Source organism: Puma concolor, chromosome D3 (genome assembly GCF_028749965.1).
Source record: "Puma concolor isolate L17-30 chromosome D3, mPumCon1.1.hap2, whole genome shotgun sequence".
Classification (NCBI taxonomy): domain Eukaryota; kingdom Metazoa; phylum Chordata; class Mammalia; order Carnivora; family Felidae; genus Puma; species Puma concolor.
The window spans coordinates 8118838-8138611 of record NC_141678.1 but is presented as its reverse complement, the minus strand read 5'-3'; the positions used below and the strand labels follow the sequence as shown (position 1 = coordinate 8138611).

Here is a 19774-nt window from a genome sequence, read left to right as displayed (position 1 = left end):
ACTTACACATGTTTGTGTGTGTGTGTGTGTGTGTGTGTGTGTGTGTGTGTGTGTGTTTTATTCAATATGAAATTTATTGCCAAATTGGTTTCCATACAACAGCCAGTGCTCATCCCAACAGGTGCCCTCCTCAATGTCCATCACCCACTTTCCCCTCCCTCCAGACTTACACATGTTAATACAAGTAGCTCTAGTTCATTCTTTCCACTAACGAATAGTTCTCAATTATACGAATATCTGTTCTCACAATGATGAGTATTTAGGTAGTGCCAATTTTTCACTCTTCTGAACAATGCTGCAATCAACATTCTCGTGTATCTCTGCTGGTGCAAGAGTTTATGTCAGGTCTACAGCAAGCAGTGGAAACACGGGTGGAGGACATACACAACTTCAATTCAATACAGTGCCCATTTGTTCTTCAAGTGGGTTATACCAATTTATACTTCCCACCAGTAATATCCTTGCCAACACTTGGTACTGTCAGATATTCTACCTTTGGCCAATCTGATAGGTATGAAATATCTCATTACTGTTGTCTGGTATTTCCCTGACTGCCAGCCAGGCTGAGCATCTTATCATATACCTACTGGCCATATGTTTTTTCTGTGAACTGTGAATTGCCTTTTTTTTTTCTTCAACAGCTAGAACTGTCACCAAAACTGTTCCATTGCATTAGCACTGCCACAGAACCACCTTAATTCTTTCGTTCCTACATCATCCTTAGGTGCTATCATCTCCCATCTTCTATCTTATGTGCAGACCACCTTCCCAGCTGGGCACTTTGAATTCAGATCATAGCCTGCTGAAGGCAGCGATGAGGCCCAAGCACACTTCACATGCAGAGGGGCACCCACACTATAGCTAATGACACGGAGCCAACAACCTGTGGGAGTGGCAGCCTCAGTGACCAGCACTAGGAGACTCCCAGGCCATGGTCTCTTAAGATTTCAAATTCTCTAATCCATTGGAGACTAAACTTGGAAAGGGAGGGAAGAAGAAGGGGCTCCTGTAACAGGTTTCTCAGCCCCATTAGAGATAGATAAAGTGCAATAACGAACACAGGGCCTGGGACTGCTTTATAAAATTAATTCAATTCCCTCTGGGCACAACATCTTCCCAAAGGTTATTGAATTCTGGGAGGAAGAGATTAGAGTTGCCAAGTAAGAGACACAGCACCAAACTGAGACCTAATTCTTGATCTGTCCATGGACATGGATGATTTTCTTTTCTTATTTCCACACAGTTAGAGATATAAGGAATACAAACTTAAAACTATGAAGACAGAGAGAAAAAAAGTTCCCTAAATAAATCTTTAAATCTTGTATCAGAGTTTATTTTTCTGCCTTCTTTTTTTTTTTTTTTTTAATATTTGCTTATTTTTGAGAGAGGGAGAGGGAGAGAGCGAGTGAGCGCACATGTGCATGCATGCAAGTGGGGGAGGGGCAGAGAGAGGGAGACACAGAATCCCAAGCAGGCTCCAGGCTCTGAGCTGTTGGCACAGAGCCCAACATGGGGCTCAAACTCAAGAACTGTGAGATCATGACCTGAGCCAAAGTCAAACACTTAACCAACTGAGCCACCCATGCATCCCTCTGCCTTCTTTTTATTTTTTTAAAGTTTATTTATTTATTTTGAGGAGGGGGGGGCAAGTGTGGGAGAGGCAGACAGGGAGAGAGAGAATCCCAAGCAGCCCCTGTGCTATCAGCATGGAGCCCGATGCGGGGCTCAATCCCACAAATCCTGAGATCATGACCTGAGCCAAAATCAAGAGTCAAACACTCAAACGACTAAGCCACCCAGGCGCCCATTCTCTGCCTTGCACAGAGCTTAGAGGCTGGTATGCATCTATATTGACCTCAATGCACAGATGACACAGAAAGGAACCAAGACACAAAAAACTGAGAGGAAGCCTTAAAATATTCCACTCTGACAACAATACAGTAAAAACGGTCTCCTCGGAAACAAATCGGATGCCATGCAAAAGTTAGATTACCTGGGCATGCTGACTATTCGGCGGGAATCGTTCCTTCAAGTGCTTCAACACTTCCGAAGCTGCGGCAAAACAGCCCTAAATGGAAACACACGAACTGATGAACACACCTGTGTTGAAACTACATCTGCTACACCACTCATAGGATGTTGCTATGATTCACCTGCTTGTGGTACAGCACCCTAGAAGACATGAAGCAGAGACTGTCATACATCAGGGGGTCATTTTTTTTTTTTTTTAGGTTCTAGTATATTTTGTTCATTAAAATTTTTTTTTTTAATTTTTTTTAACGCTTATTCATTTTTGAGAGAGAGGGAGAGACAGAGAGTGGGTGGGGGAGGGGCAGAGAAAGAGGGAAGCACAGAGTCTGAAGCAGGGTCCAAGCTCTGAGCTGTCAGCACAGAGCCCAACATGGGGCTTGAACTCACCAACCGTGAGAATATGACCTGAGCCAAAGTTGGATATTTAACTGATGAGCCACCCCCTAAATTTTTTTTTTTAATTACACATGTAATGAATGTATGTTCACTCTAGGAAAAAAACTTACAAAATACATGTAAACAATAAGAAAAAGGCCAATTTTAATTTCACCAAAGATAATCACAGGAATGTTTGGGCACATATCCTTCTAAACTTCTCTTATGCACATAAATAAAAATATACACATATTCTAAAAAAAGGCATACGTACTATTTGTAAATTACCTAGAACACTGTTTACTACATGGTAGGCATATTTTTTGACTGAATCAATCTTTCCAGTGTTAACAAATACAAAGCTATATCATCATAGTATTTTATTAGGTAAATGAACTATGATACATCTAAATGACCTCCTAGTTTGGGATAGTTTGGTCATTTCTAATTTTTTCCATTTTAAGGATGCTACAGCGAATATCCTGGTGCACACACCTTTGTGTAACTGTCCACTTGTCCAGTCCTTTCCTTAGGATAAGACCTTTGAAGTGGAACTGGCTGGTCAAATGGTAGGCACTCCTAAGCCCTTTGATACACATTGCTAAATTACCCTCCGGAAATGTACCGAGAACTTTCATAACAGCCTTCTATGTCTTTCTCCTACCACAATTTTTAAGCGTTGCCTATTTGATTGGTGAAACTAGTATTTCACTGTATTAACATGAATTTCTTTAATGACTAGATTGAAAATTTTTCATGTTCTCTGGTCATTTATATTTTTTCTGTGAATACATATTCATCTTTTTTTATACCCTTATGTTCCTGCAATGTTTCTTATTGACTCCAAAAGCTTTTCAATGTGTCCTAATCCTTTGATTAGATGATATACCTTCTGTCTACATAGAAGCTCAGTTAGACCAAAAGTGAACTTTCATTTGAAGTAAATTAAGTAGAAATTACACTGAATTATAATACAACGTCAATAATCTTTTTATTCTTAGGACTTTTAACTGGCCAGTCTTGCCAATGATTTCCATTGACTGCCAGAGGGAGGTGGGCATGTGGATCGAGGTGGGTTGTCAAAACTTTAGGCCAAGTAGAGAGACACACATTGCAGTATCCCCCAAAACACCCCCACTGCGACCTGCCTCTCCTTAGGCTGGAAGAAGAATACCAGATGGTCTAGAATCACACAAAAAGAGCAAGAGGCTGGCTGTCTTAGTACTTCCTCTGAGTTACAGGAGGAAGGTCAGGAACAGCAATTCAGACCCTGTAACTTTTTTGTAGGTTCACTCACGCCCAAGTCATGGCCATACCAAAGTACAACAGCACCCAGTTTATTTGGAGGTCAATTTCAGAACACAATTCAAAGCACACATAAAGGAAATAAAAGAGCAAATGGAGACTCATGATAAAGCTGTCTTCTCCACAGTTGGCCAACTCAATTTCACAGGTGCCTCCCTAACGTGTATAATTAAAAATGTGACAATCATCAGCCCTGTGGGTACAGCTACCTGGTTGATGTTCTAATACTAGAAAAGTCTTTCCAAGACGGATTGAGGAGAAGGTGGGAGGAGACTGAATTGAAATTAAGAAGCCACTGCCTAGGAGCCCTGGGTGGCTCAGTCGGTTAAGCATCTGACTACGGCTCAGGTCATGATCTCACGGCTCATAGGTTCAAGCCCCACATAGGGCTCCATTTGGACAGCGCAGAGCCTGGAGCCTGCTTCGGATTCTGTATCTCCCTCTCTCTCTGCCCCTCCCCCACTCACGATCTGTTTCTCCCTCTCTCAAAAACAAAGAAACATTAATAAAACTTTTTTTAAAAAAGAAGAAGCCACTGCCTATGTTGTAGCTGTGCAATACTAAAGTTTCCCAACACATCCTGGCCACTGGAGCCAGGCAATGATGGGTCAGCAGGTTTTTCACATAAGCCTAGGGATATAAGGGAGATGAAGATGGAAATACTAATACAGATCCAACAGCAAGAAAAATCCCCCAGGAAGAATCATAGACATCTAATAATTGGCCTTGGAGAAAGCTTCAGGGTTTAGACATTGAGCCAAGACCAAGATTTTTTTAAGTAGATTTTCAGTCCAGAAGGAAAAAAAAAAATCATTTCTATCCTACATAACTCAAAGGGAATTGAAAGGAAGTTATCCACTGTGTAAGGCTGGGGTTGGTGGGGAGAATCTGACTTCAAATAGCCATACGGGAAAACTTAAAGTGGCGTGTGAATTATATCTCAATGAAGTTGTTGGGGAAAAAAAGTCGCACGAGGCTCATACCAAATACTTAACTAAAGGTTCACCGACTCATTCATTACCAGTTGCTCCACTTAACCATGGTACCAGGAGAGGAAAAGAGATGTTAAAGAGGTTCCAGTGTCATTAAGCGGGTGGGGGAGAACCAAGAATGAGATGAACGTGCAGATTCCTGGGGAAAGCAAATGGCAAGTGCAGCTAGCTGGCAGCTGTTTTGCTGTCAGAAAGTGTGGGTGATGCTTCCCAGGTGCAGAAAGAAGGCAGCTGATGAAGGTGCATGTGGGACCCATCAGCCAGAGTCCATCCATCCCCTTTGTCTCCAGAGATACTGAAAGGATAGTAAAATGCTAAAATAAGTTTAGTGGAGGGAAGTATTTATAGACTTCTGAAAGGGTAGACACCATCCATAGATCCTCAGGCTGCAGATTAGGGAATACTGAGTGCTATCATACAACCTAACAATAATGGATGCCACAGAGAAGTGGAGAAATGTTATATGATCAAGGAAATGCACTTGTAGCCAAGGCAGTGTTTACTGAGATACAGCGCTTGGGTAAGAGGTTTCCCTGACTCCTTTCCCATGAAAGGAGACATTTTGGAGCAAAGGAGAGAGAAAGCCTAGAGCAGCATGACAAACCCTTTAATCAATCCCCTATAAACACAATCCTGTAAAATTACAAGGTTACATCCAATTCCCACCGTCCTTCTTAGGAGCCAATCAGACTTGGGCTGGAGACTTAACATTAACTGGTGTAGATATAGGACTTAGCTCCCTGGATCTCAGTTTCTTGTTCTGTGAAATAGGGAGACTAATAAGGCTGAGAATAATGGTGCTATTATAAGGATTCAGTAAGATAATACAAGTAAAAAACCAAGCACAGGGCCTGGCACAGAACAAAGGTACATGAAACATTAGCTATTATCATTTCAGCAATACTTCTACTATGCTTTCGCAGCTCCTATAAACATACATAACTCTACTACCTTAAGTTTCAAAGACTCCTTTTTATTCCAATTGTGACATAAAAACAGCTGACCTCTTATTCTCCTTGCCGATGCCACAAGAGATCCCAAGTTCAACAAGCTTTGTAGACTCCACACCCAGTCCATCTCCATTGACGGGATTTTACCCTTTCTGCCCCCTGCATCCAACCAGACCTGTCCAAGACATACCCAGTGCTTTTCCCCAGCAGCAGAGGAAAGAAACGGCAGAACCCCCACTGCTCCGGGAGCACGGAGGCCCAGCCACCAGCCTACCTGCTCTGCGTGCAGCTCTGCGAGGTGGCAGAGGGCGACGGCAAACGACTCTGTGTTGTTCTGCTGCACACCCGCATTCACCGCCTCCAGGCTGTTCATGCTCAGCAACATCTGGGCTTGCTGCAGCGCCATGGTGCTGGGCGAGGACACGGGAAGGAATTCCCTTCAGTCGAGAGCCCCAGGCTCCCCTCAGCCACACCCCACAACTACTTGAGTGGGAATGGAAGGGAGCTAAGGCCCTCTGCAGGCTCTGGCTTCATGGGAGCAGCTGCCTCCCACCGCCCGCCCTCCTGCCCTCAGCATAGGGAAAGCAGAAAAGCACCCTGGGTGTGCAGCCCCAAAGGAAACATGGAGAGGTTATGGTACAACCGGAAGTTCCAAGCCGTAGACCCCCCAACTGCCTCTAATTTTCCCTGTGGTCACAGTGTGTTAATTAGTTTTCACGGATAAATTCAGACCTGATGCCATCCTGGCACCATCTGCTCTGGCAATGCAAGCAGTGGCCAGTGTTCGCAGCTGTCTCAGAGCACATCATGCCAAAAAATCATCTCGAGCACAAAAACAAGACTGCTGAAGGAGGCACTTCCTTTCATTAGCAAATTCCTAGAAAGAGCAGACTGTCTAGGTGGGAGGTGAGGTAGTGACAGGGCTCCAGGATTAAAAACCTCGTTCAAGAAGTTGATTTCCAAGCTAAAGGAGGCCAAATGGAAAATTAAACCTGGGACTAGAGACACTTCAGAGAACACACCTTGGCTAACGGGGAAGCCCAATCTGAGCAAATGTGGCTCATGCCTCCCATGGACAGGAAGCGACATTCCAGAGATTCCCATCCCAGATCACAGGGGCATGGTGCTTGGAGCCAGGCCACCTGGGTCTCAGCCTTGGCTCTGTCACTTGCTAATGACATCTGTGATCTTGGGCAGATCAGATGTGTGAACCTGAGAGCTCAATGACCAGTGACCTCACAGAGCAGTTGGGAGGAGTAAATATGAATGAGCATAGGGAAGAACTCTACAAAGTTTGTGCAAAGTATAAAGTGTTTTAAAACTATAAGCATTTTCTTTAATCCCCTGCACGAACAACTTTCATCAAAGGCGGAAACGACTTGCCCGTTTGGCCTTTCATAGAACCACTCTGCTAGCTTCTGCTCATAGCTGGAAGGATGGCCCCTTCGGCCTAGACAGTCGGCTTGAAGACCCACCTGCGGCCATAGAGTCTCCAGATGGCTGTTTTCTGTGCAATGCTGATATCGATGAGCTCTGACAGGCTGTGTTTCCAGTGCAGGAGGTCAGAGTCCTTAAGGGCATCCATCAGTTTGTTTGCCGTCTTCCCAGCAAAAGCCCTCTGCTGAACAAGGGACTGGATTCCCAGGGAGGCAAGGTACTAAGGAGACAGATGTACCCAGGATGAAAGGTAGAGATTACATGACAGAATTTGTTTTGCTCTTCAGAAATTTGGCATATTTCACGTTTCAGCACATGTAAACCGACAGCATTATTTAAAAGGAAAGTATCTACAGCCTGACCCTAACCCATATGAAATGTGCTCCCGATAAACTGGAGCTGGAAGAGAGGCGGATGGTAGACCTGGAAGAGCCAGGGCTTTGACATAAAAGGGGCTTGGACTTAAACACTTTCTCTGCTATTTATTCTGTGACCTAAGGGTCAGTTAGCTTCTTAGCCAGCCTCAGATTCCTCATCTGCAAAATGGGTATCGACCCTATCATAAAAAAATATTCTAAGAATTAAAACAGTATGTGTCAAACAGTGCTGGGAACATTATGGAGTAGGAGACTTTTTAAAGGATGCCTATTATGAGCACAATTATCTTTTCATTAATTTCTGGTATAATTTTCAAAGATGAAAGCACAATTTTAAAAAGTCAGCTTAGGGGCACCTGGGTGGCTCATCAGACTCTTGATTTCAGCTCAGGTCACAACCTCACAGTCTGTGGGATGGAGCCCTGCATCGGGCTCTGCGCACAGAGCTTGCTTGGGATTCTCTCCCTTTCTCTGCTCCTCCCCAGCTCATGCTCTCTCTCCCTCTCTCACACACACACTCTCTCTCAAAACAAATAAATAAACTTAAAAAAAAAAAGTCAGCTTAAATTCATAACAAAAAATTGTACTTAAGATGTCTATCACTTATTTTAAGGGGCATCTTACTTTTATCATTATATTCAATTCTGTACATACAAGTTTCCTTTCCCAAAATGAGTCAAATGGACAATTTACAGATTTTAAAAGCATATACAGTGTGTCAACTATAATTTTAAGAAAACATATACATTAAATTATTACACATATTACTTTCAGTTCTTCTGGACCTTGCTGCAAACCTCATGAGACGGAATGCTTAAGCAGCCTCACTACCCTTCGTGCTTGTAGCTGTCAGCAGATGTTTTTGAGACAGAAGAAGGTTCTTTGAGGAACCTACTGTTCTTTGAGGAACAGTAATCTAGATTCTGACCGTCATTACTACTACATGTGTGGAGACTATGCCATTTAATTGCCCCTGAGTATTTGTCACCAAGGACTAAAACTCAGGTCCTTCCCTGTCACTCAAAATAAGAAAGGACAAATGTGCCTGTCAGGTTTACTGGTTCCTGGCTTTGTTTGCTTTTGGAACAAGGATCAGCAAACATGTTCTATAAAGGGCCAGGTAGTAAATAATTTAGGTTTTGCAGGCCACATTTGGTCTCTGTCACATATTCTTCTTTGTTGTTGTTGTTGTTTTTACCTGCAACTATTTAAAAATGTAAAACCCATTCTTAGCTTGAGGGACATATAAAAGCAGGCAGCAAGCCAGATTTGGCCCATGGGCTGAAGAGTTTGCCAACCCCTGATTTAAAAATAAACCTTTCCTGGGGCGCCTGGGTGGCGCAGTCGGTTAAGCGTCCGACTTCAGCCAGGTCACGATCTCGCGGTCCGTGAGTTCGAGCCCCGCGTCGGGCTCTGGGCTGATGGCTCGGAGCCTGGAGACTGTTTCCGATTCTGTGTCTCCCTCTCTCTCTGCCCCTCCCCGTTCATGCTCTGTCTCTCTCTGTCCCAAAAATAAATAAAAAACGTTGAAAAAAAATTAAAAAAAAAAATAAAAAATAAAAAATAAACCTTTCCTGAAATTTTTCTAAGTAAATATGTGGAAGTCAATGTTGATCAATAAACTAAATAAGGACCTCATCAAATTGATAAGTAGAACTTTTATAGATGTTATTAAGATAAAGGGAGCAGAGAGAAACCCATCAAATAGAATTTAGTGATTTCATTAATAATTAAGGTCATATGAAACTACCAAGAATAAAACCACACCATTTATTTAAATAATCTCACAGGGAGATGAGCCTTACCGGTAACCCAAAATGTACTGCCTTCTTCACAGAATGCTCTAGCAGAACATAGCTATCGGATCTCTTCTGCCCCAGGACATACAACCAGCTCTGGTAAGAGAAATCATCAGGATATATCCTAACTATGATAATGCTTAACGTTCTGTTCAAATATCAGTGTGGTTATAAGAAAGATTCAACAAGAGAACAGACAAATCCTCTAAAATTCTCTTTCATGAAGTATGAACCTAAATGAAAACCATTGAACACATTAAAACTGTCAGACTGAAATAAACAAACCACTGATCTTCACCTCTGACAGCAGTGAGTGGCAAGTGTCCCAGGGGAAAAAAAAAAAACATGAAGCCCCCATATGGCCTTTAATTGAGAAATCGGGATTCTCAGGGACTGTTCAATGAAGTCTGTGTTCTACCTATGCTTGGTGTTTACACTTTCACAAGAGGATGTCTCATCAAGTTACTAGGTGTTGTATTCACTTTTTTGTTAATGCCAATGTTTAATGTGTTAGCTTTGCATTAAAATCTGTAGGCAAGAAATTCCCCCGCAAAGTGAAATAGAAATCATGAATTAAGAAAGATAATAATGATGGGTTGCCTTTCTGAATTCCCATAACCACCTAACTAGTTTCCCTTCATTGCTAAGGACCTTCTAACAGCAAAACAAGCCATTTCGAACGGGACCTTCAGAAGGCCAACTCAACACAGGGGCAAAACTTCCGAGACAGGAGGGGATGGCTCACCAAGCAATGCTGGAGACACACATGATCGTTGGACTCCTGGGCAATCCTAATCGCCTCTTGCAGGGCGAGCTCTGCCTGCTGACTAGAGACAGACCGAACATTAATAACTCATTAACAATCACAAACATGTTCAAGCATCTTAACAGGAAGGCATCTGTACGGTAATTCATCTGAGGTTGGAAGCTCTAACAATGACCTTATTCCCTCAGAGGCACTTCCTCCCCTAGCAGTGAGAAACATTAACAGAGGAGACAGAACATGTCCTTTCTAAGGTGGATTTCTACTACAAAGGGCAAGAAGGAAGGGCTTTTCTTGATCTCAGCTCCTAAGATTTTTATTTTAATTGTCTACCACTGGGAGGATGGACAAGGAGAGGATACAATATTTCACTTTTCACTGCACTCCCTTCTGCATTATGTGAATTTTTTTACAATGGCATTTGATAATTTTGTATTTTTTCAAAACTAGTTTTAAAAAGTATTTTGAGGATACTCACTTCTGAGATTTTTTTCCTGCTGACGTGGTTCCCCTCCATCTGGGAGATCTGAGCTAATCTCAAGATCTGCAGAAATTCAGCCAACTATCCTTGGCCCTACTGAGCTGTCACCTCTGAAAACACCCACAGAAATGCAATCTGTAACCCACCTTGTAGTGTTTAATTAAATACTACTGTTAATCACTTTCTACTTGTTAATTTTATCTCTTCAACTACTTTATAAGCCTGCAGAGGGTGAGCTCTTAAACTTTGGGTTTCCCAGTGGCAAGTCACAGAAAAGAAGTTCATAAACACAGGGTTACTGAAGATCTCAAAATAGAATCAATGGGTATCACTTATTTAGGAAACATTTACACAAGGAATTTTCTTTCACCTCTAGCATCAGCCTCACGCAATCCGTTTTAATTAGGGAGAGCTGGTGTGTTCCTCAATAACCACTTGTTTGAATAAAGAAACCAGATACATCTATCAAAAGGTAGATTCCCAGGTAGATTAAAGACTGATTTAAATCTCTATTCAAACATTAAGTTAGCAGGGGTACCTGGGTGGCTCTGTCAGTTAAGTGTCTGACTTTGGCTCAGGTCATGATCTCACGGTTCGTGGGTTCGAGCCCCGCGTCGGGCTCTGTGCTGACAGCTCAGAGCCTGGAGCCTGCTTCGGATTCTGTCTCCTCTCTCTGCCCCTCCCCTGGTCATACTCTTTCTCTCTCTCTCTCTCTCTCAAAAATAAACATTAAAATATATATATATATATATATGTGTGTGTGTGTGTGTGTATACATATATGTATATATGTGCGTATATATATATATATATATATATATGTATATATACAAATACATACATACATTAAGTTAGTAGAGCTTAGGGAGGGCTGACCTGCTACCTTATTAAACAGAGACTCACAAATTGAAGGAGTGATCTGTGCATATATCTGGAGAAGTGTCCCTTATGAAAACAACAGCACTCCCCAACCCTTTATCCTCATCTATCACCTGGATACATTACACTTATATTTAGTGTTGTTTATGGTTTATCTCCCCCACTGGCAAGCTCCATGAAAACAGGGGCTTTTTCCCCCCTCTTTTTTCACTGCTGTAACCTCAGCATCTAGAACAGCACCCAGTACACCATAGATGCTCAATAAACAACTATAACGATTTTCAAGAAGTCCCCACAATCCTATAAGCTGCGTGACAGAGATGAATACAGGCCCACAGCTCCAGGACTAGAAACAAAGAAGCATGGACCCAAGTAAATTAATTTAGCAATTAATTTCATGCAGTTAGCTACCTATCTGTTGATAATATTGTAAATATAAAGAAATTCTGCACAACAGATTATTTGTATCTAGAATGCTAGATACGAATTTCTAAATCCTACCAGAAACTGGTCTAAACACAGAAATCGGTTAATGGTAGATACTACAAATAGTGTTGCTATTTATTATGACAACTAAAAAATGGAAGGCCCCAATTAAGAGGTCATTACAGCTGGGCACGCAAAAAGAAGTCGACTGTCAAAAGATAACATGGAATCTCATAAAATCATGGAGTTTGGAGTAACCTTGAACCTTCCTGAGTCCAACTATCAATGTAATGCTTAAATTCTCTCATTGACACCTCTGGTCTAGGCTTGAGCACCCCACTGGTCCTTCCTTAGAGGTTCCATGTGGAAAAACCTTATCATGAGGAAAGCACTGTCTTTCCCTCGCACATCCTAGCTCTCGTTCTTCTCCAGGAATCTAAGCTGTCTTCACATGACCTTTTACTACATGAAGATGCCAAACACGTGCTTGGCTAAATCATTTTCTCTCCAGGCTCACCATTCTCATACCCTTCCCACACTGTTCATATGACATGGCTTTGAACACCTACAAGGAGAGTGTCCCCTACACAAGCTCCAGCCTGTCAATGTCCCTTTTAAAATGAGACAATCAGAAATTAACAGAGGGCCACAGAGGGCCACCTGGGTGGCTCAGTCTGTTGAGATCCGACTCTTGATTTCTGCTCAGGTCATCATCCTAGGATTGTGGGATTGAGACCCATGTCAGGCTCTGCACAGAGTGTGGGGCTTGCTTAAGATTCTCTCTCTCAGGGCTCCTGGATGGCTTGGTCGATTAAGCGTCCAACTCTTGATTTTGGCTGAGGCCATGATCTCACAGTTTCTTGAGTCTGAGCCAGAGCCTGCTTGGGATTCTCCCTCGCTCTCTGCCTCTCCCCCCTCCCCCCCCAAAATAAATAAACTTGAAGTTTCTCTCTCTCCCCCTGTCCCTTCCCCTGCTCATACTCTGTCTCTCAAAATAAACTTTTTTAAAAAGTTTCTCTCTCTCTCCCTCTGCCCCCCTCCCCTACTCACTCTTTCTCTAAAATAAAAAAAAAAATAATAAAAATAAAAATAAAAGAAATTAGTAGCATTTCTGACCCATAGTGCAAGGGGTAGAAGTCTCAGCTCTTGAACTTTGGACACCATATTTACAGTAACATACCCTACAGTCTCTATTTAAAGATGCCTGTAGCAGAGACCACATTTCTCTCAAATGAGAAAAAGTCACGGGGGGCAGGGAGACCCCTTCAATGAATAATTCCCAGTTTTTTTACCCTTATTCACATTATTTCAGTTTCCAAAATAGCCCCCATGTTTTAAGGTTTTATTGACATAACTCCATTTACTAAATAATTGGGGAATTTTCCTATTTTTATTCATTAAAATCATAAGTATATCTTAACAATGGCATAAGCCAGTGTCACCTCACTGAGCTGCCTGAATTCTGTCCAAAAGCACAAATATGTGGCTTAGTGAGCCGTACAGTGTTTTATCCAGTAAAGGTACAACTTCATTTTGGCTTTTTGAAATACTGAAAATAGCTTTTGTATCCCCATCATTACCTCCAAAAATTCCTTTTGGGAATCTCTGGCCTAATGACCTAATTTCCTTTTAATTCAAAGGCTATTGTTCTTAGAAGTAAGGAAAGAGGCCATACACTAGCTAGTAATGCTCACTGGTGACACCAGGGGGCAGACTGCTTAAGGAGAAGGTCTTCATTAACTGCTGTCCATGGAACTTCCCTCTTGGGAAGTTATTGACAAGCCCAGGTAGGAGGGTATCTTTCTTCTTCTTCTTCTTCTTCCTCCTTCCTCCTCCTCCTCCTCTTTCTTCTTCTTTTATTTTGAGAGAAAGAGTGCAAGCAGGAACCCGGCAGAGAGAAGGAGAGAGGGAACTCCAAGCAGGCTCCACTGTCAGCACAGAACCAGTCGAGGGCTCAATCCCACCAACCATGAGATCATGACCTGAGCCAAAATCAAGGGTCCCACGCTTAACTGACTGAGCCACCCAGACGCCCCTTTTGATTTTTCAACACTGCATTTAAAACCTACATCTCCGTTAACATTTGAGAGTTGATTTCTTCAGTTTCTGCAGAAACAAAAACCTATCAACTCACTAGTGACCGAAGCGGCAGTGCAGGGCGGCCAGGTTCAGCGCGGCGTATCGCAGGCTCCGGCCGTAGCCCTCTTCCCCATTACTTTTGCTTTCGGCCCCAGTAAGAATCAAGCGATCAAAATAATGAAGGAGGCTGTGTGTTGAACTGAAGACATCTTGAACCCGGAGGTTGTTTAAGTAGCTGAGATAGTGCTGAAACAAGAAACAATCCACATATTTTAAATGTTCAGCTTCCACTGGCTTGAGACTAATTCAGAGCGTCCTACTAGCTGCAAATACCCGTGTTCCTCCGCCCTCCGTGAAGACAGTTTAGCTTCATGTTTTCCCACTGGCAGGATGAAGCAAGTTCAAGATACAGTGGTTTGTTTCCTCCCTAGGAATGGGCTAGGAAGTCGCCAAATGAAAAATGGGAGCCCCATTATGATCTGTGTCAGAGTTTTATGCCAAATATATACCCACTATGCCACTGGTTATACGAGGACCCGAGGGTGATGGGGGGGGGGGGGAACCTCACCTACCTCAGGTATTAAGGAAGACTGTAAGCTCAAATATAAAAATTAAAAAAAATTTTTTTTAAATTTATATTTACTTATTTTGAGAGAGAGAGAGAGAGAGAGAGAGAGAGAGCAAGCAGGGGAGGGGCAGATAGAGAAGGAGACAGAATCCCAAGCAGGCTCCACACTGTCAGCATGGAGCCTGATGAGGCACTTGAACTATCATCTGTCAATAATTCACATCCTCAGAGAGATGATGAATGAATGGGAATAGCAACAGAAAAGGGATTGAAGAAACCCCTAATGGCCCAAGGACGAGGGGGTAGGAGGGAAAGCTTTGCAACCCAGGCTTATAGACTTGCCAACAACATTTCTTTCCAAGAAACTGGGCCAATGGGACAATCCTCATTTGCATGGCTCTTCAATATAAAGAGTAGCCTGATTGTGGCTTTCCAACTCAAAAGACTCACCGCTTCAGCAAAATCAGGATTAAATTTCAACAAGTTGTTCAGTTCTTTCTGCAGAGAAGCTGGAGTGAGGGCTTTTGTCTCATCATTCTTTAACAAAGAAGCCTGAAATTTAAAGATGACAACTCAGAAGAAAGACGTGGCCAGTCAACATATGGAAATGTATACTGACTAGGATCCCCTATGTTCCTTCCCACTGCTCCTCTCTCCTCTTGGCCACAGCGTTTCCTCTTCCTGAGACAAAAAGCCTGCCAACTCCCTCTCCCCATCCACACACTCCTCACATGCCTTGCAAACTCCTACTTGTCCTTCAGGACCCCATGTAGACTTTAGTCACTTGCTTATATCAGCTTTTAGACTAGGTAAGGTCCTGTAAGTCCCTACATGCTCCCGTAGGCCCCTGCAGGAACCCTTCCTGCAGTACTTAGCAACCTACATTAAAAGTGCCAGTGTGACCCCACCCCGGACTGTGAGTGCCATCAGGGCAGGTAGTGTGCACTTCCAGCCTGGCAAAGGGCCTCACAGCACCCAGATGCCCTACTCCTGGCTATCTGTTTCAAGTAGATGGTACCAGCAATGATTATATAAAATATGTTAGAAAACCAGTCCTAAATTAATTATTAGTACTTAACTTGATTACAAACTCTTCAACTTTACCTAGACAAATTTTTATTTGTAAGTAATAATAATTTCTAATTTCACTTGAATTCATTATATTATAGAAGATTCCAAAACATGGAAAGACATACGGAAGAAAACAAAAATCATCTGTAACCCCTCCACCCAGAAATAACACTATTGATATGTCAGTGTCTTATTCCAGTCTTTTTTCTATATGTGCATACATAGACCATATTTTTGATAAAACTAGAACACTGTATATCATTTTACTTCCTGCTCTTTTCATTCAATAGTATAAAGTTTGTCTCATCATCAAAGTCTTTGATAATATGATTTTTAAAGCAAAAGTATTAACCCTGTGACTGCCATATTTATTGCAAATCCTTTTTCCTATTTTATTGTTTGACTTTTAGTTTTGTTAGCGTGTGTTCTGACATGCAGACATTTTTAATTTTTATGCTGAAAAATCAAATGATCTTCTCCTACATGCTTTCTTCCACAGCTTTTATGTTTAGAAAGTCGTTCCCCACCCAGAGATCAGTTAAAAGTTAATATGTAGTTCCTTCTGGTCTAATTATAGCTTTAAATATTCACATTTACCCTTTAATCCACCTGTAACGGACTGAATGAAGTGTGAGAATGTGGTGAGGCTCTAGCTATACTGTCTCCTCCATACTTCACTGGTTGTCTAGAGGGTTTTTTTCTAATCTGTCTGAAATTCATCTGCAGGGGTGATTCTATGACTTTTCAGCTAGACCTAAACAGTACATCTTTCTGCAAAAAGAAAATTAATAACAAAATAAGGAGAATTAGAAAAGTAGAACAAAATATCAAGATTCTATGCTCAAAAAAAACATGGGAGAAAAACATTCAGCTTCTGTTTCCGAGCAAATGAAAAAGTATGGCTCAAAAGCACCAGCAAGACATGTTTGGGGTTAAAAAAAAAAAAAGAAAGAAAGAAACGTTGGGAGTGAACTGTACCGGTGTCTGCAACCTGAAATACATCAAAAAATAAGATGAAATGGTGGCTGGATAGAGGACGTGTCTGTATTGATAAAGACAGAGCAAAATACTAATTGTGGCATCTGGGTGACGGGTATATAGGTATTCACTGTGCAATGCTCTTCAACTTTTCTTTCTGTTCAAAAATGTCCACAATAAAATGTTGGGGGAAGAGAAGTAAGTCTTCCAAAGCACATTTTTGGCCTGTGTTAGTCACACACTATTATAAAATGAGCATGCATTATAACTTTAAGAAAAATAAAATCATGGGGCACTGGGCTGGCTCAGTTTGTAGAGCATTCAATTCTTGATATCAGCATTTTAAGTTTGAGCCCCACGATGGGGGTAGAGATTACTTAAAAATAAAATCTACAAAAAAAAAAAAAAAAAAAGAAGAAAAGAAAAAGAAAAAGAAAATCACACACAAAATCGGAAAGAACACATAACCACAACTGTATTGTTAGTAAAGGAAAGAGGACCAAGAATAATGAATAAAGCAGATTCACTAATAAGCCTACCAATGAAACAGGCGTATGTGATGACATATCTTTTTTAAAGTTCATGATAAATAACAGAATTAACACATACCTGTTGAGAAAGAAAAAATTCTGCTTGTTTTTGGGAGAGAGGCCCACTGCAAGATACCTCCTCTTCTCTGGAAAAGAATAAAACAAAAATAACAAGGAATTACACAACATGGAAGGGTGAACTAGGTAATGGGGATTAAGGAGCACACGTGTGTTGAGCACCAGGGGTTTATGAAATGTCAAATTACTATACTGTACACATAAAACCAGTATTACACTGTGTGTTAACTACAAAGGCATTAAAAACTTAAAAAGCCAAACAAACAAAAAAGAATTCCACAACAGCAAGAACGGTAATGCTAACCAAGTCAAATGGCTTCATCAGAAGATCTCAAAAACTTTTAAAATTAATTCTCTCCTCTCAGGAATAGAAAAGACATACTTAAAAAGTGATGTTGAATGACCTGCCAAAGTTCACACCATGTAACTATGGTCAGCTATAGACCTAAATTCTACATAGCATGATCTTTCTACAATGCGAATCTATCGTGGTACCCAGCTTCCAGAATAAAATCCACACTGGGGATTTTATTATAGCAGGGCAGGTGCAATGCTCCATGAGTGATCCTAGCTACTACCTCTCTCCTTTGCCTTTTCTTTCTCACCCACATTCCCAGCCTGATGACGTCCTCGCAGATCTCCTACGGCACCAAGATGCCCCTGCTGCTTCCTTGGCCTGAAAGCCCATTGTCCCGCCCACTGTTGGACTACGGTACACCATCCATCATTCAAGACTAACTGACATGTGATGTCCTCCAAGAATCTCTCCTGACATCTCTCATTTGAGCTGCCACTGTCTCCTACTAGAGAGGCTGAGCACAGCACCTATGTATTGCCACACCTGGCTGCTCGTACTTGCAACTGGATGCCAATACCTAGTGCCATGCCTAGGAATAAAACAGGCACTCAAGAGATTGGGAAATGAATGGATGGAGAGTTTCTAACTCCTTGCTACAGATACAAGATGTGGGATACTTCAGAGCAGAAGAAAGTGGCTTCTCCTAACACATAACCATTTGCCTAGAAGTTTAGATTATGCAGATTTAACAGACAAGGAATATACGGGTATAAACCTAGACCTGACAAATCTGCATATACACAATAGAAAAGTCTTATTTTGAGAGGAAAAGTATGAGTAATCCCTTTTGCTACATGACTCTAAGAAATGCATGCTCTACAAGATTTTGATAAGTATAAAAATCAATATTTACTGATAAATAATGTTTTCATAAGCACTCTGCATCTAATATAAGCAGTTTTCAAACTTTCACAAAAATAATATATAAATGGATATTCTGAAAGAAGAAAAAATTCTTCTGAGGTTATGTAATTTGGAGACAGTTGTATGCTCTATATTAATTCGAGATTAATGATGCACCTGAGAGAAATCCAACAAAAAGAAACTTCATTTACTTTTTTTATTTTATTTTTTTAACATTTATTCATTTTTGAGAGACAGAGAGAGACAGAGGCATAAGCAGGAGAGGGGCAGAGAGAGAGGGAGACACAGGATCTGAAGCAGGCCCCAGGCTCTGAGCTGTCAGCACAGAGCTCAACGCGGGGCTTGAACCCACGAACCACGAGATCATTACCTGAGCCAAAGTTGTCTGCTCAACTGACTGAGCCACCCAGGCACCCTGAAACTTCATTTACTTTTGTTTAATGTATCATTTACCAAACTAATTGACCAAAGAATCCTTTCCTCACATCTTTTATGAAGTACTAGTGTTCCACAGAAAACACTTTGGGAAACACTGCTCTAATATTCTCTTGGCTTCATTTCTTTCTTTCTTTTTTTTAATGTTTATTTTTGATAGAGCATGAGTGGTGGAGGGGCATAAAGAGAGGGGGACAGAGGATCCAAAGCGGGCTCTGCGCTGACAGCAGCAAGCCCCATGAGGGGCTCAAACTCATGAACCATGAGATCATGACCTAAGCTGAAGTCAGACGCTCAACTGACTGACCCACCCAGGTGCCTTTTTTTTTTTTTTTAATGTTTATTTATTTACTTTTTAGAGAGGAGAGAGTGCAAGGGGGGTAGGGGCAGAGAGAGAGGGAGACAGAGAATCTGACGCAGGCTCCAGCCTCCAAGCTGTCAGCACAGAGCTGAGCTGGACGGACATGGGGCCCAAACCCACAAACTGTGAGATCATGACCTGAGCCAAAATCAGACACTTAACCAACTGAGCCACTCAGGCACCCCTCTTGGCTTCATTTTTGTTAAATATTACTTAATAATCCCTAAGCAGTGTATCAGATTCTGTAGCCATCAGAGCTGCCAAGAACCAGCTCCAGCCCAGGTCTAACAAAGATCAGTAACACAATAGTGACCTAGGGGAAAATGGAAAAAAATTCACAGGCCAAGTTCTCAAATGGAAAACAGTTAGTATCAGGACAGTAAGAAGTCCTTTTCTCTTAGCACACCGCTTTAACCAAGGTTAAACCCAAGGCTTGGCATAATTATATATGGCTGCATGCAAAAAGGCTAGAGACAGGTGAGACTCTGAATGAAACTAGACACAGGCTTCTGATCCCATCTGCCTCTAAAGTCCACAACACTCAGGGCACCTGGCTGCCTTGGTCAGTAGAGCAGGCAACTCTTAATCTCGAAGTTTTGGTTTGTTTTTTTTAATTTTATTTTTTTGTGTGTGTGTTT

General features: G+C 41.8%; 1 protein-coding gene across 1 annotated transcript in view; it reads right to left on the bottom strand.

The window, feature by feature from the left end:
- ANAPC5 (anaphase promoting complex subunit 5) overlaps positions 1-19774 on the bottom strand; it is a 43176-nt gene that overhangs the window by 10911 nt on the left and 12491 nt on the right. Inside the window, exons 5-12 of the mRNA XM_025933291.2 lie at positions 17120-17186; positions 14912-15013; positions 13949-14139; positions 10012-10093; positions 9273-9362; positions 7129-7310; positions 5928-6063; positions 1994-2068 (exon numbers count right to left, since the gene is read on the bottom strand). Of these exons, the coding sequence (XP_025789076.2) occupies positions 1994-2068; positions 5928-6063; positions 7129-7310; positions 9273-9362; positions 10012-10093; positions 13949-14139; positions 14912-15013; positions 17120-17186 (925 nt within the window). The remainder of the gene's footprint in view (positions 1-1993; positions 2069-5927; positions 6064-7128; positions 7311-9272; positions 9363-10011; positions 10094-13948; positions 14140-14911; positions 15014-17119; positions 17187-19774) is intronic.